The sequence below is a fragment of the Myxine glutinosa genome, chromosome 14, assembly GCF_964187855.1.
Source record: "Myxine glutinosa chromosome 14, kmMyxGlut1.1, whole genome shotgun sequence".
Lineage (NCBI taxonomy): Eukaryota > Metazoa > Chordata > Myxini > Myxiniformes > Myxinidae > Myxine > Myxine glutinosa.
Genome location: NC_136274.1, coordinates 33,963,102 through 33,981,168, shown reverse-complemented (window position 1 = coordinate 33,981,168; position 18,067 = coordinate 33,963,102). Strand labels below are relative to the sequence as shown.

General features: G+C 44.9%; 1 protein-coding gene across 1 annotated transcript in view; it reads right to left on the bottom strand.

Moving 5' to 3' along the window:
- The window catches only part of LOC137439600 (teneurin-3), a 449,998-nt gene that overhangs the window by 387,363 nt on the left and 44,568 nt on the right, over positions 1-18,067 (bottom strand). Inside the window, exon 3 of the mRNA XM_068135512.2 lies at positions 6,732-7,064. Within this exon, the coding sequence (XP_067991613.2) occupies positions 6,732-7,064 (333 nt within the window). The remainder of the gene's footprint in view (positions 1-6,731; positions 7,065-18,067) is intronic.

The following is an 18,067-nucleotide window of genomic DNA, read 5'->3' as shown; positions in this document are numbered from 1 at the left end:
TGGGAATCAAAAAGTACAAACTTCGGTGGATATACATGAAAGATCAAAGTAAATAGAGTTCAGTTCAGTGGGACATCTGGGTAGTCTTGTAATACGCTCACATGCAATAAAATGGTAGTTGTAGCTTGTTAGACAAATAACAGGTTCAAATTCACGATTCATACAATGGCTCATGTTTTATTTCGATTTGAATTCGGTTTGAACGTGAACTCCATGGAGCGGGGAATAGCATTCACTACTCCCTTTTAAACCGACATTTAGCAACTTCTGAGCATAATGTTTAGAATAAATCCATGGTTTTGTACTAATTGATGATTTTAATTGGAGGCAATTGCTTAATACACATGCACATCACTCTTTTGATAATTAAACAACTATAGTAATTACAAATCAAGCAAACATACCTCATTCAGGTCTTGGTTGGCACATTAATAAACTCGACAAACGAGACTAGTAAACATCAATCTTAGCTCCATGGCCTCTCCCCTCCCCTCCCCAAATCCGCCCTCACACCTCCTCCCAGGTTAAAATGGCATATCCGAGTCAATTTGAACTCAATGCAAAACGTCTAATGTCTCACCTGCCAGGTCGCCTCCACGCGGCCTTATGCAGCCCTTGGGCCCTCTAAAGGTCTCCATTAAAATGTTCCCATTTCCTGATAACCGCATCGCACCTTTCATCATGTCCCACAGCTGTGGGGTTTAGCCTGGCACGCACGAACAACGAAACACTACAACAAGGCCATGCGGTGATGGCGTGAACCCCACTGGAGCTTTGACGGTTAAGGACAACGCAGGATTGGGCAGAAACCCAATTATCAGGCACCAATCCGCTTTGCTGGCTCCACCAATCATGCAGAAGTTCCGAGATGGTTCCTCTGCCATTCCCTCCGTAGCGTGACTCCCATAGCTAATTGCAGGCAACCTCATTAATTTGGTCGCATCTGTTAGTAAGATGGAGTTTCACACATATACAGCTAAGATGTAGTCCTGCGAGGCGTTTTGTATGTGCCTGATGGTGTCAGAGAGAGAGAGAGAGAGAGAGAGAGAGAGAGAGTGTGTGTGTGTGGCATTGAGTTTGGAAATCCCATATAGGTCATAAATGTGTTTGGAAATCCTATCATATATTCCTAAAGTTTTGTTTTGGTGCGAGCTGAGTTTTTTTTATTTTACGAAAGTTGAGGTTTGAGTATTCGCTCGCAGATTTGGATTCATTAACAGCAACGACAAGATACATTAAACCAAAATATCTCTCTTTCAGCTTCATCAGACTCTAGCTCTTGATGACACGAAGAATGACGTCAATACAGTTGTTCATGTTTTAGTTTCTTACCAAGGGATTTATTTATTTCATTATAGGAGAACAAATATATTACATTGGAAGTCGGTGCTGCCTATTGCCCGCAGCACTCACATATTAATACTCTTTTTTTTTTTCTGGCCCAATTAGGAAATTATGTACACTCAAAATTGAAATAAAATATATTAGTGGAGTAATTAAAGGGAAGTAAGCATGATGACATGTGCAAGTAATACAATTAGAACAACGATAATAATAATAATAACTCGAAAGGCACTCGGTAGAGCGCATACATCCACCAGGCTGATTACTTTACGACTTGTATCCCACTGATAGACCGGATATGGATTCGGATCTTCACCAAAATCTAATAAATTATTCCCCGTCACACACCCAACCTGTCCACCAAATTTGATCAGAATCCGTCCATAACTTCTATAGGTATCATGGTGTGTATCGTTTTTGGCCCTATCACTCGATGGTGAAGAATCACAAAAAAAAAAAAAATTCATTCTTATATCCGGATCCGGATGCGGATGTTCACCAAAATCGAATCAATTCGGCCTTCCCACGCGCCCAATGTGTCCACCAGGTTTCGTCCATATACATCCACAACTTTTTGAGATATCCTCCTCACAGACAAACAGACAGACAAACAGGGGTAAAAACATAAACTCCGTCCACATAATAATGATACACACAAAGATTAATGCGGATAAGATCATGGAAATATTCATAACGATTATAGCAATGATTTATACAATTGATAATATATAGATAGATATCTATAATATATCTATAATTAATTATAGGCAGTGTCCGTCTGTCCGTCCATCCGTCTGTCTCCTCCATAACTCCAAAACCATGAAACCTAGCGGCCCCAAACTTTGCATGCATACACCTGAACCTCCAGCAGATCGCGAGGATGAAAACTGGGTGTTTGAGTGTTTTATAACATCCTTTTTGAAGATGATTAACGAGGTGCTCATAATAAAAAAAAACCCGATGTGGTGGTTTACCAATATGGCGGCCCGCCATCTTGGTCAGCCCACTGCACCTCGCTGGGTTCTTAAGCCGCCATTTTGTTTCGGCCTACTCAAACATGCCTCGCCTTGGAAAAACGATTGATTAATCATTACATAATTGAAGCTTATCATCAAAATCTGGATTCGGATATAAGTGTGTATATGCATTTATTTAAGCGAGGCTGGGATTCTTGTTCTGGTGTTAGTTTTGATTTTATTTAACTTTGTTAAATTTGTTTTTTTTTAAAGGTAAAACGCATCTCGCTATACGAGATCGGTGCCGGTGATAGATATATGCAACTCGCTTTACCATATACGAGATCGGTGCCGGTGATAGATATACACATCCTGCTATACCGTATACGAGATTGGCTCCGGTGTGTGTGTTACCGTGTGTGTGTGTGTGTGTGTGTGTGTGTATGTGTGTGTGTATGTATGTTACTGTGTGTGTGTGTGTGTGTGTGTGTGTGTGTGTGTGTATATGTGTGTGTGTGTATGTATGTTACTGTGTGTGTGTGTGTGTATGTGTGTGTGTGTGTGTGTGTGTGTGTGTGTGTGTGTGTGTGTGTGTGTGTGTGTATATATATATGTTACTGTGTGTGTGTTTCTGTGTGTGTGTGTGTGTGTGTTACTATGTGTGTGTGTGTGTGTGTGTGTGTGTGTGTGTGTGTGTGTGTGTTACTGTGTGCATGTGTGTTACTGTGTGTGTGTGTGTGTTACTGTGTGTGTGTCACTATGTGTGTGTTACTGTGTGTGTGTGTGTGTGTGTTACTGTGTGTGTGTGTGTGTGTTACTGTGTGTGTGTGTGTGTCACTATGTGTGTGCTACTGTGTGTGTGTGTGTGTGTGTGTGTGTGTGTGTGTGTTACTGTGTGTGTGTTACTTTGTGTGTGTGTGTGTGTGTGTTACTGTGTGTGTGTTTCTGTGTGTGTGTGTGTGTGTGTTACTATGTGTGTGTGTTACTATGTGTGTGTGTGTTACTGTGTGCGTGTGTGTTACTGTGTGTGTTACTGTGTGTGTGTGTGTGTGTGTGTGTGTGTGTTACGGTGTGTGTGTGTTACTGTGTGTGTTACTGTGTGTGTGTTACTGTGTGTGTTACTGTGTGTGTGTGTGCGTGTGTGTGTGTGTGTATGTATGTGTGTGTGTGTGTGTGTGTGTGTGTGTGTGTGTGTGTGTGTGTGTGTTTTACTGTGTGTCTTCCTGAAACTGAACGAAACTGAACGAAACTGTCAGCTGAAGGAGCAAAAGAATGTCATCGTCTTACACGAATGGTTTATTAAATAAATTGCAGAAGCATACCCTGGTACTTCGTAAGCAGTTTGTGAGTGTAACTTCCATGGGATAGGGTGTCACTCCACTGCATCAGAGTCCACTGTACCTGCGATCTATTTCTAAAATTCCCTCTTGATGATGGACACAGATTGCATAAATCATATTCCCATCAGGAAGCGACTCATTGTTACCAGGCAACGCCAGGTACTTTTGCTCGTAATTAATATAGCAAGCAATTACATACAGTCCAATCATCATGTTATATATTTTTAAAAAACTACTGAAATAAATTATGATTTACTGGAAACTAAAATCAATAAGCAACCCTCGACATGCTGTGCAGTTGAGACCCAGGCATTCCACCATGACAGGTTGCTGAGGCAGAGGAAGACTGCTTGTTGATCGTTTGCCGTAACCACAATGCAGACGCAGTGGTGCAACATGCAAAAACACACACACTCACGCCCAGCCTGCTCGTCACACCTCAGGTGCCAATTTGCACTTTGCATTGCTGGGATTCAGCTTCTAGCCGGATGACAACTTTCGGTGGGTGTGGCTCAGATATCTTGAGCTCCAAGTGCTGGACTTACCAATCGTGTCTGCCAGGAAGTCAACATGGCCGTTTAAAAGCAGAAATCGTAAACGACCGGTCAGAAGACACAAATTCATCGTCCGAGACGAGACGACATTCAATCACGGGAAAAATATGAATTTTGAAAAAAAAACATGAATTTTGAAAATGGATTTTGTTTTGAATTTTTTTTGAAAATTTTGAAATGAATTTTGATATTTGGAAAAAAAATTACAAAAGAAAGTTTGTCACTGGTGTGTGTGGTTAATTAATCCGTTGTGAAGGACGTTACTCTGCTTGACAGGCAGGCACCGTTGGGGTTGGGGAGTTGTGGAGTGGGTTAATCAGTCATAAATTAAATACGTCAATCTTTCTGCCATTGGTGTGCACAGTTTATCAGGGATAAATTACAAATCCCCAGGCGGCCTCTATGTTAGTCGGGAAATTGTGCTCCATAAAAACATCAGGATCAAAGATATGGCTCCAGCTGCCATAGGAGCGGACGTTCACGAGAACAGCGATGTATATTACAGAGACATCATGATAATGTTGATGAAAAGTGAATGAGTTGCCATTTAAAATGTATATATACTGTACGTATAGATTTCAATGCAGGTGGCATGCACATTTGCACAGCACGTGAGATGACGCATCACAATGATGCGTGAATAAACCACCGTATTGTTTACCGAGCTCTGTGCTGGGGATTTTGAGAAGAATTGTCACAAACTGAAAGAAAGATCTTATACGAGCCTCGACTAAGTATACAAAAAATCAAAAAAAACAAAAAAAACAAGAAAGACGTCATGCAGAGCACATCAAATTGTCCATTTCTTTGAAATTTAAATTGACGAACTTAATCAAAGCTCGGTTTAATCGGATGGAAAGTGACGATTTTTCAGATAAAAATTGATGATTTTAGAAGTTTGACCATGAGGCGACCGTTGACCTTTTGACCTCAAAATAGTTGCTTTCCCAACTCAATGATGCACTATGTAATTGCTGTTTAATTTCCAAGTTAATAGGATGAAAAATGACGATTTTCAGATAAAAATTGATGATTTTAGAAATTCGACCTCAAGATTACCTTTGATCTCAAAATCAAAAGGTTTCTTCCTTATGTCCCACTCTACCATTTGGTGAAGTTTCATGAAGATCGGTTTAAAATTGTGACCTGTCGGTGATTGACAGACAAAAAGATGAAAAATCACTCATCGAGCGACACTTGGCAAAAGAGAACAAGGTAGCATGGCACTCAATAGAGCATCCTTTTAACCTCAAAAATTAATTGGTGGTTGAATTCAGTGACTTGATATGCAAATCGCCTTCAAATTTTAAGTTAATCGGATGAAAATTGACAATTTTAGAAATTCGGCCAATGTTGACCTTTTGGCCTATGTTGATCTCAAAAATAGTTGGTGGTTGAATTCAATTCGCTGATATGAAAATCCTATTCAAATTTCAAGTCAATCGGATGAAAATTAAGGATTTTAGAAATCTGAAAGAAAGTGGTTGAACTTTGGCCTATGTTGACCTTGTGACCTAAGTTGACCTCAAAAATAGTTGCTGGTTGAATTCAGCTAACTAATATGAAAATCGCCTTCAAATTTTAAGTTAATCGGATGAAAATTGACAATTTTAGAAATTCGGCCAATGTTGACCTTTTGGCCTATGTTGATCTCAAAAATAGTTGGTGGTTGAATTCAATTCGCTGATATGAAAATCCTATTCAAATTTCAAGTCAATCGGATGAAAATTAAGGATTTTAGACATCTGAAAGAAAGTGGTTGAACTTTGGCCTATGTTGACCTTGTGACCTAAGTTGACCTCAAAAATAGTTTCTGGTTGAATTCAGCTAACTAATATGAAAATCGCCTTCAAATTTTAAGTTAATCGGATGAAAATTGACAATTTTAGAAATTCGGCCAATGTTGACCTTTTGGCCTGTGTTGACCTTTTGGCCTGTGTTGACATTTTGGCCTGTGTTGACCTTTTGGCCTGTGTTGACCTTTTGGCCTGTGTTGACCTTTTGGCCTGTGTGACCTCAAAAATAGTTGGTTGGTTTCAGCAAGGTAATATGCAAATCCGATTCAGATTTCAAGTCAATCGGATGAAAATTGAGGATTTTAGAAATTTGGAAAAAGTGGCTGACCTATTGACCTTTTGACCTAAAAAATTAATAGGATTTTGGTGAAAGTGATTGGTGAAGTTTCGTGAAGATCGGTTTAAAATTGTAACCTGTAGGCAACTATAAGTGAGCGGACAGACAAACAAACACACAAACAAGAGTGATCAACCAACTTGTCCAAAAAGAAATGTTTTTTTTGAAAAAAAAAAAATTTTGCCAAGTAACAAACAGACGAAGACAAACAGACAGACAGACTAACACACAAGAGCAACCAATATACTTGAAAAATCTTCCATTCTCCAAGTAAAAAAGGAAAGCAAGAAGGTCGCTCACCAGCCGGCCAGCAGACAAACAGCAAAGATAAGCAGCTCTTGGGGCAGCGAAGCGCATTGTGAGGCAGATCAATAGCAAACCTAACAGGCATGTTGGCATCTTACCACTCTCCAAATCGGAGCGGTTGTTCTCCTGCTCGGTGTCGGTGAGGGTCAGTGCCGAGTTGGCTCGACTGGATTGACCCGATCTCTGACCCCCGATTTCCGCAACACCGGGCCGTCCCCAGAGATCCGGTCCGTCCATCCCCGGGGAGCCCGGTCCTCGTTCCACCTCGGATTCGTCATCGCTGGCCCCGGGGCTGGGCGGTCTGGCAGGGCCGAGGTTAGGAGGGAACGGTGTCGCCATCGGGCGAGAGTCTTGATTGCGGGCCCCGCATGCCGAAAGGGCCGCGGCGGCGGCGGCCCCACGGCCCAGTTCCCTCAAACTGAACTCGCTGGCTGGGATCAGTGGAATAAAAAGGGAGAAGATTTCAAAAATTTGTCCTTAGACGATGCAACTGTGACATTAACGTGTGTGTCAGCAAGGCCAGCAAGGTCAGCAAGATCAGCATTGAAATGATCTTTCAGTAAAATAAAGCTCATGATCTGCAAAACCTTCTCACCGACATTCCCCACAAAGAAGGAAACTTTGTTTTTGATGATTCTGTTCAAACACAAATCATTTGTTTCATCTGAAACTCCGATTTTTATAATATGGCAGAGGCACCGCAAAGTGGCGAAAAAACAAACATCCACACAGTTGAAAGGGATTTGAAAACCAATTTTCAAAACACAAAAAACAAAATTATAAATCACGTTCATCATAATTTTCTTTGCCATAATTAGTAGAATAAAAATGGCGGAGATTAGCAAGCAAATTAAATTACTCCCTGACCCCTCCCCCTTAGTCCCCCCTTACACCTCCATCCACCTGACTATACAGACTCGTCAGGTCAAAAACGTTTTTGTGCCAAATTTTGTTCAATGACCCCCGTAACCTGAAATGACACGACACCATGAATACCCACCTGCTTTAGTCTGTAGAGGCTGTGGTGAAGCCCCATTTTGCCAAGTTTTGTCTGCATTGATCAAAATAAAGAGGTATTGGTAAGACAAAAGGTATAATGATTTGTACCCGTACCAATTTTGACCTTTGACCCCTCCTTCTCCCCCACCCCCACCCATCTACTTTTTTTCTAGATGTCGATTTTTCTCGATTTCTAGATGTCGATTTGTAGATGTCGTAATTTCAGCATCTACTTTTTGATTGTGCTCAGTTTGGCCACTGCCAGATAGACAGACATGTTCCATTCATTTTGTGGCAGGTCAACAAGTGACTGGACATCTGCTTCATCTCTGCGAATATGTGATTGCTCAAGGTAGGATGGCTGAGATCTGATGACTGTGTTATCTCCCTCACCTTTTTATGCCTCCGCCGACATTATGTTTCCAGGTTGTCTGTCTGGCAGTCCGTCCGTCCGTCCGTGATAGGTTTTCGTTACCGCGATAACTTGAGTGAGAACGACTGAAGGGATCCAAGTCAAACGTTGTGCAGATATGCATAATGAGGTAAAGATGAACTGATTTGATGTTGGGGTCACAAGGTCAAAGGTCAGAGGTCATGTTAGGAAAAATCCTTTTACCACGATAACTTGTGAACCAGTGATGGGATTTTGACTAACGTTGGTACAAGTACGTATTATGATGCGAAGATTAACTGATTTGATTTTGGGGTCAAGAGGTCAAAGGTCAGTCTGTAATAGGTTTATAACTTGAGAACAGCTGAAGGGATCAAAGTCAAGCTTGGTACAGGTATGTATAATAATGTAAAGATCAACTGACTAGATTTTGGAGCCAAGAGGCCAAAGGTCAAATGTCAGATGTCCTGTTAGGTAAAAATTATGTTACCGAGCTAACTTGTGAAGCAACAAAGGGATTTTGACCAAACTTGGTATAATTTTATATTATGATGCAAAGATGAACTGATTCGATTTTGGTGTCGAGAGGTCAAAGGTCAAATTCTGTAATAGGTTTTCGTAATGCAATAACTGCTAAAGGGAACTAAGTCAAACTTGGTACAAGTATGTATAATGACACAAAGATTAAATGATTAGATAATGGAGTCAAGAGGTCATAGATCAGAGGTCCTATTAGATAAAAAGTCTGTTACCGAGCTAAATTGTGAACCAGTGATGGTATTTTGACCAAACTTGATATACGTATATATTATGATGCAAAGATGAACTGATTAGATTTCTGCATCAAGAGGTCAAAGGTAAGTTTTTTGTAATAGGGTTTTTGTTACCACAATAATTTCATAACAACTGAAGGGAACTAAGTCAAACTTCGTACAAGTATGTACTTCGTACAAGTATGTACGAACTAAGTCGATGGACTCCTTAGCGATGACCCCAGCCTCTACGAAAAGGTCATGGAGACTTGTATCCTGAAATTGCTTCCCTATTATTCCCAAAAAGTTGCAAATGGTATGAAAGAGCCATTCTCAGAACAATGGGACTAAATTTGTCTGGGTGTTTCTAGGTGATATCCACTGCTCTGGCATACATTGCCCTATCAAATACACAGACAATTTTCGATAGGCCAAGAGCTTCCCTTGTTTTAAGGACTTGGTTGATGACCTCATTCACTCTGTTCATCCCCATCGCTGATGCATCCATTGTTGCTAGATAACTAACAATGTCTTGAATGACAGGAATTTGATCTCTTGCCAAGATGTTGAAGCAGGTAAAGCACTAATGCATTGCTTGTTAATCTGTACCTGGCAGACTGGTGACCACATGCAGTTGTTCAACTGTGCTCTTTGGAACGCACCATCACAAGCAACTGGCAAGGCTTTGATTTTTGGTTGCCCGACATGATTACCAGCATCGTAGGGCTGCAATAGAATGGGTGTTGTTGTGATACTTCGGTTAAGGTGAACAGATATCATCTGTAACCACCTCCAAGCTGTAGACCACTTTGGATGCACCGCGATGCCATTAACACAATGAGAATTTCCTCGGCCGCTCAAGGTTTCTTCCACCTGGTCAATCTTACTATAATTCACCAAATGTCTGTCCGTCCGTTCGAAGGTACCGCAAAAACGTCTCAACCGATTGCAACGATATTTTGAGTGGGTATTCCTGGGACCCCTGGGAGTAAAATAGGCTATATTATTTTTCCAAGTTTTCCAATTTTCCAGTTTTTCCAAACACGATGGAATAATATTTATCGATATGAACAGTAATGTGGCTTTTGTTGAAATTATACGTACCAGGAGAGAGTAGATCGACTCCTGACGAACTCTTCTGATATAAACGTGCGGCCCCGAAGTAACATGGCAGCGTGTGCAAAGCGACTGAGAAACAGGTGTAGCGGCCGCTTCCGTGTTACAGATTCGGCGCGCACTCTTCACACATAAACGTGCGGCCCCGAAGTAACATGGCAGCGTGTGCAAAGCGACTGAGAAACAGGTGTAGCAGCCGCTTCCGTGTCACAGATTCGGCGCGCACTCTTCACACATAAACGTGCGACTGAGAAAGACGTGTAGCGGCCGCTTCCGTTTTGCAGAATTCAATCTTTTTTCAAGATGGGCGCCATGTACCGTTTAGATTTTGATGATTTGCGTGTGATATGATTCAACGGATGTTTATATAAATCGTTTAAAATAAAAAAGCCTTCAATTTCTGATATTTTGCATTTTCATTTGGGCTTCCCAATTGAAGCCCGCCCATAGGGCGGGTACCGTTGCTGGTATTATGAAATGCGAGAGGTGTAGGGACATCCGGGTGAATGTTGTTTGGAAGTAGGTATAGCCTTGGCCCTCTTTTCATCAAGCTTTTTGAGGCATAATCCATTCTCTATTTCTTCCAGTTGGGAGTATTAAATTCCATGCCTCAGGAAGTTTAGTATTCTTATTATTTCTACATTTCCAGTGAATGCCTTGACTGACCAGGGAAGTACAATGTGCTTAGCAGTTCTATACTTTGCCCCTCCTCCACCCACAAATGGCATATACACAACCATGGCCAAGGGAGAGTTGGTGTACTCTGGATCATGGTGGCTTTTCTGTATCACATGACAGAAGTGGCTGTATGAACTCTGTAAAAAAAGGATGGTAGGGGTTGATAGTCCTTGTCCAACTCATCTGGATGTGGTAGCCAGCCATAGTCTGATTGTGATTGTGAAACCTTTCTGTCCTCGCTTATGTAGAGAGTGACCTTTTGTACAATCCGTGTATGATCAGCACAACTTTAATTTTAATATACAGGAAAACAAACACGATATAATGACAATAGCAGCGAAATTCTCTCATTCTCTTTCAACACGGAAAGATTAAAGGTATTTACCCAACCGCTGTCCAAGGTAATGATGCAAATGGTGCGTCATCGCTGACAACTCCGCTTCAGCCAATCGGTGCCAGGGACAGTGGTGAATGAGTCATCCAATGGGCGTTCAGAACACCAATGACGTCATGACTGAAGAACCAATCGGTGTCGCGGTTACTTAGACATGTATATAAATGCACTCGTTATCATCTTTTCCGGTCTCTTTGCTATGAATCGCCTTGAAGAGTACAGCACGAAAAGCTTCGGTGTTATTGTCATTATGTCGTGTTTGTTTTCTTGTATATTAAAGTTCTGTCGTACCAAACAACTTTAATTGTAGAACTGCAACTTCCACTTGATTCCCATGTGCTCCAAAGCCAATTCCATCAATGATAAGTTATCAGGGTCCACAAGAAGTTTACCATGTTCATTTGGGAATATTCTTAAACTGACTTTGAATTCCCCCTCAAGGTTCTGAGGAATGTGATTCCTGGTGTGTCTTCGAACTTCCGCAATGCCCAATGGGGTCATATACATGACAGGTTTGTCTGTTTGTTCGAGCTCTGTACTGCAATTGGAGCTCATTAAGATCACATGGGTTGTTGAAAACAAATCTGAACGGATATGTGCAAACAACATCTCAAAATAATCCCACTCAACATCTCTTGATCCACATCATCCAGGATTGCTGTGTTAGGATCGGGCCTTATGTAATCTCCGGTTAAGTACAGCAACACATTCTGTTGTAATGAGCTTCAGCAGCTCGGCTCAAGAGATGTAACGGACAATGTTTCGTGATCTTTCGTTAGTGTGGAGACTTTTTGAACCTTCTCCTCTAAACAAATTTCATGGACATTTAAACGTTTAACGTACTTGCTGCTGTTAACACAAAATATGGAGACATAATCATACATCTGAAAACTTCCTGTGATAATAAATGTCAGTAACAGTGTTGGATGATGACAGCAGCAGGATGGGTTCAAAGGCAAGTATCCTGGCAGGTTTGATGAGTGTGTCCTCTGAGGATTGGTCTCTTGGGCTGTCATGTTCTGTACTGGGACATTTTAAAGAACATAATATTGTTACGTGGAATGGGGGGTTGGATCCATATATACATCCCATTAAGACTTTAGCATGGACCATGTGATCGCAAAACTTAGATTTACCCTTGTATTAGAATTAGGTATTTGCCAGAGGTACGTCGTAGGGTTAAACATGTGCCGAGAAGGCGGTAATCAGAATATTAGAACAACATAGAGTGAGGTTGTGCTATGTCTGAGCTTCTGTATGGGCGAGGCTGTATGAGGACTTTGGGCACAAAGACACCAATAGTGCTACAATGAAGCTTTTCAGGACTTTATGGATGCTTTGAAAGCACCACAAACAGGCATGGCAGTTTTGCTGAGGGATAAAAAGGAACAAGAGATAGCGGCCTTGTATGTTATTGGCATGCTATGGGGTCCTGGATGGGGGCGGGGCAGATGCTGGGAAGAGCTCCGCCCCATGTGGCCAATGGAAACTCGTCCTGGATGGTACCGAGAGGGATGGGAAAAAACTGTTGCGCATGCAAGGGTGTGCTCTGTTGTTTTTGGTTGTTATCCGAGGTGGACATGCTAGCGATATTGTTCCCTCTACCTGGCTGCCATCTTCTCCTCTGCATCCCTCGTTGTGCTCACTCCCCATCGCCATTCTTCATGCGCCAAGCTGCATTTCACTTTGTGCACACTAGCCTTGTGCCACATCATCCCACAGCCACAACCAGCCCGGGCCAGCCTAAAGTCCTCGCCTGTTCCCCCTTTGTCATGTGAATCTGGTTTTGTCAGTGCAGTTCGTGGATTAGGCCTTTGTTTCCATTGTACATAAGATTGTGTGTTCCCTCATCCATACTTGTGTCTGATGACCACCAGATATGTTCCATTTATTGAGCATCTTGTCTACCCTTTTCCACAAATACTTTGCTAATAAACCCCCCTTTTAATTATAAGAAACACTTTCCTGCTTCCCCAGACAAACACCGCCAGGTTTGGATTCATTTGAGTGACTCTTAAGGAATCAAGGTATTGATTGAATGCAGCACTTTTAACACCGTTTCATCATTCACAGGGGTCTTGTAACCCTGGATCAGTCGGTCCATGTTAACGGAGGCCGTCTGACATGACAATATTGTCGCGTAACCGTGATTAACACCACAGTTACGGATGACCGATTTGCGAGACTTTAACTCCCGAGGCGAACACTCAATGGCGGACTCAAGTTCAACACCAACGCGCGGAATGGCGGGGCGCAGCGAAGGCTCCGCAACCTTATCTATTAAAATCAAACACCCAGGAAAACTGCGTTCAGATATTATGTACAAAAAGTAATATAAGGGTTTATTAGGAAAAGTAAAGCCAGTGAAAAAGCCCGCCGGTAAATCTAATAATTCTAATAAACCTAAATCGGGACGTCCCCACACGACTGACAGCAAACACAAACGAGGGAGATTAATCACGAAAATAACACGTCCCGTCGTTCAAAATATACGCGGAGATCGGGCTTATCTGTCTTTGTCGTCTTGTATTGTTGGTGTCCAGCACCGCTCCTTCCGGCCCGATCGCACACCACGAGGCCCCTCGCTCCAAGCACCACGCGTCCGACGCAGGCCAGCGGCTCCACTTGACCAGGGACAGGAAGGACTCCTTTCAACTCCACTCGACTCGACGCGGGAGTGCTGGCAGCCAAGTGCCAACGAACTGCTCAGTGCCAACTGGGTGTGCTCTCGTGTGTCTCCTGCGACTCCCTACAACCCGAACTGCACTCGAACTGCGACTGGAATGGCGTGTCCTCTCCAACTCTCCACCACCGCTCAACTCTCTGGTGCCTGCCTGCGTCTCCCAGTGCCTGCCACGAACTCAACTCAACTCCTGAAATGGCGTCCGACCGTCGCCTATATTGGTGGCCGATGACGTCACATTGCGCACTCCTCAGCCAATCAAAGCCTCCCGCGACTCCTGACATCTCCCCCGTTACGCGACCCTGCGGTCCTGGCATAACACGTGCCGGCCAGGTTTGTAGGCCTGTGGAGGTGTACACGGTGGCGGCCAATCGTGGCGGTGTTTTTGACCTGGTTTCCTGTCAATTTATTACGAAGTCCTTGTCAGGGAAAGGGGATTATTTAATGTTGCGCTAAGGACCTAACTAATGTTTATGTGGTTTGCAGTGCCATAAAGGACAAAGGTTTGATTACTAGGTGATACTCACAGGGGCGTTACCTTTAATCCCTCACTATTTAACACTCGAATCTCCAGGTAGATCCACACTCATACATCTTACCCCGACAACCGCCTGAACATCAATAACTTATTACATGTAGAGTCCCTGTCACGACAGCCGAATACCTACCTATTCAGATCTACCTAGCTCTAGATGTTGCATTACCAAATTCATAACACAGCCCCCCCCCTGGAACCGTAGCTCCTGCAAGGTTCACCGCAGGGCTACCATTCCAGCCTTAACACTTACTGTCACACACTTAATTAACCTATGAAATAAATCAGGAAGGGCTGTGGGAAGTGAGTCGGACTACCTACCTACACTTCCTTAACATGCTGAACCCCTTAACCATCATGCAAGTATGTACATCTTCTTCGTTGTTCCTGTGGAGGGAGGAAACAACAACACACAACACTAACTTAACCACAAAACTTAACCATCTTTCCAAAACTCAAAACTCTAACCTTTGTACATACCCCGGTCTACAGACCGCGTCCCCCGGTGGATGCCACAAGACACAACCTTACCTGCGGGGCCATCCCCAATGCATCCCACTAAATTTCCACGGGCCCTGTCCAGATGTTACAGGTGAGTGACACGGCTCGGTGGATTTCGCCCACATTCATGCAACACAGACCCCTTAACCACTCATTCTCATTCCATAGGTCATCAAGGCATTTCAAAAATCAACAAAGCACTTATTCCCAATACACCCCCTGCAGGACCATGGCATTGATGTCATTCACGTGTGTGTGCATTCCTCAACTAGGCAGCGGGGAGGTACCGCACAAAAGATGGTGGGGGCGCATCAGGCTGTGGTGCCCGCAGTCCCAAAAACAAGTCAACCGACTTACAAATTCATTGCCCCCCCCCCCCCCCCCCTTTACCTCTTGGCCCCGTGACAGCCCAACAGCCCCTTTCCGCCGTTACCTCGCCGGTGAGGGTCTCCACACACACCAGGCTCCTTTGCCTCCTGCTTTCACGCAGCAACACGGGTCACCGGGGGACTTCCTCACCCCGCGGCGCCCAACCAGACCCTCCACCGACGAGCTCCAATTTCCAGTTACCACCGGCTGCCAGGGGTAATTGCCGCAGAGGGGGGCCCGCAGGCATCGCTCCTCAGAGCTTGCTCTGTACCTGCGGACACACACACCTTCCCCACCCATGGTCCCCAAAACACACTTCCTCCCCCACTGCCATTCAATTCTCCACACAACTCAGCACAATTCAGTACAATTCCATAGATGGTGTAAAAGGTGTTACAAGGCTTGCCATGGCCTGCTACATGTGAAATTCCCCCAGTTCACATTTAAACCATCACATCTTCCCAAAAGCACATTTCCAAAAGCACAATTATCACCCCTCATTATCTCCAATAATCATCACACACTCTCCAGGTTCCACTCTCACGACCACATCAAAACACGTAACCACAATACAAAAACATACGCCACCCACAAGACACTGTGGCTCCCATTCCATCCCCTCACCGGCCATGTCATCACTCTCACCCGCCTCCCAACTCCAATTTACATGTCCCCAATTTCCAAAGCAAATCCTGAAGCCTGGGACAGTACTCCTCAAAGCACTCACCTCAAGTGCAGGTAGTTGCAGGTTGGTCAGGTCCAAGAGCGTCATCCACCCTTCACAATCCCAAAATTTCACATTGGGCCTACCAAATACTTCCAAATTTCTCTTTTGTCCCCACTACACTGGCAGGTATGTGGATCCGCATCCAACGGTGATCATCACTACACAACTACCTATGGCCACGACAGCTCTGCACCTCTACCGTGCAAGGGTCACCGGGACAAGGTGAGCAGTCAAAACGCCAACATGGCCCATGAGTGTCCATAAGGGTGCGACCCACCATCCATCCTTCGGCCCCCCTGCGAGGAACACAGCTGCAGCAGCCCCAGCTGGCCAATGTGGTGAGCACTTGCTGCCACAACACACACTACCGCACACACAACCTCGGCCCTGGGGGGCACGGTCGCAGTGCGTGGCATCCCTACAGCCACGTCCCCTGCACCTCCCCATCATCCCCCAGTCCGACTACAGAACTGCAGCCCCCCAGTGCTCACCCACACTTGACCACACCAAGGTCCAGTCAACAGCCATGCTCCACCAGGAGACCCACCCAGAAGACATGGTCCACACACCTCGGACACGCACAGCACCACGTTGACCCTCAGGCTACACAACTACATCCCCATCATCCCGCGTCCCAAATATCAGCACAGTTGCCCCCACCACCAGTTGAAAGCTGTGTCTTACTACCCTATTAATTTCATCACAGCCTCCAACACTTTGGTCTACACACCTGGATCAATAATGGCGTCACTGTACAGTGTCCACCATGGCATTTCAAAATCCACCCTTAAATTTCCATCTAACCCACAGATTACCCATGCCAACCATTTGTCACATTTTACTAACCTCACCAAAGAAAGATGCTTTGCCATACACATGCCAGCCGAGCATGGCCCATATGCTCGGCGCGTTACACATCTCCCGATTCACATCCCCATGGCTCTCTTCCCAACCCGAGAGTCCATAAATCATAACGGAGCATCTGTGGAAGGTCACTCACACCATCACGTTCCACAGATGCCCCAATGGTTGTCCGGCAGGCTATCTCCATCCCTGTCCATTCGGTTCGACCCGCGTCCATAGACCAACCACCATGCCAGGTCACCACATGCTGGTTGTCCCAGAGTCCCTGGAGGAGAGTGCCAGGCCGCATGCCCGGGTGGTCACCACATCAGTCCCAAGTTGGCCGTCCACAGTGCCACCACCAAAGCGCGACCCACAACACCTCCCCCTAGTGGTCCTCAATATTTGCCATCCCAGGCTTGAGAAACCACCTCGGACCTCCCTGGAGGTCTTAACCCCCACCAGGGTCCGGTGACCCTGCCGGCCCGAGCCACCAGCTCGGACGGCGCCCCGACGGACAAGGGACGCCACACTCCACCAGACCCCCCGTGGGACCCAGGTCGTACCTCGACACCCAAGGCTGGACCCCACGTCCAAATCTCGCCATCACAGCCCCCCAGCTGGCCGGCATACCCAATTTTTGAAAGGGGCAACTTTTGCCCGAGGCCATCACCCATGACCTCTCCATGTCCAAATCCCGCAGCCCGGGGACCAATCCCAACCATGGCTGCTCCAAATCAAGTTCCCATTGTAATTTTATTTTAAATTTTATTTTACAAATTTTCATTCCCATTGCCAAACCGCAGCTGCAGGGAACAACCTCTACCACCGGTTGTTCTGCCCCTCCCTGCAGTTGATCCAAATTCCCTACAGGGACCAAATCTCCAGAAGCTCTATCTCCCGATCCTCCAAGATCCAAATCCAGCCCGGAGCCAACACACTCCCCCAACTGGTTGTCCAATTTTGGAGCCTCTGTTTCCAAATAGCAGTGTACAGTGAGCGTCCCCTCGGTCATTCCAACCACCTCCTCGAACCAACTCACCTCTTCCCCCAGACTCCTTTGGGCCTGAACAAGCTCTACCTCCATGGGACTGTCACAGGTCTCCAGCCGCTGGATCAACTCATCCTCATCATTAGAAATCATTCCTGGCCCCGCCAGGCTTTGATCAATATCCCCAATAAATACCTGGTCCGGCTCTATCGCATGGACCCCCAAAAACTCTACCCCCTCTTGCTCCGCACCACCGCCCTGGTGCTGCACAATTCCAAATTCATCCCCCGGTTGGGGTGTTGTGACATCCACACGGTCCCGATAAACAACCAGGCCAGAATGTGGGAAACATTCCCCATTACAACTCTCACATTCCAAATTTCCTTCCCCGCTCACCTGTGGACACTCCACGTTTACCTGCAGGCATTCCCCCTCTACCTGTACACATTCCCCAT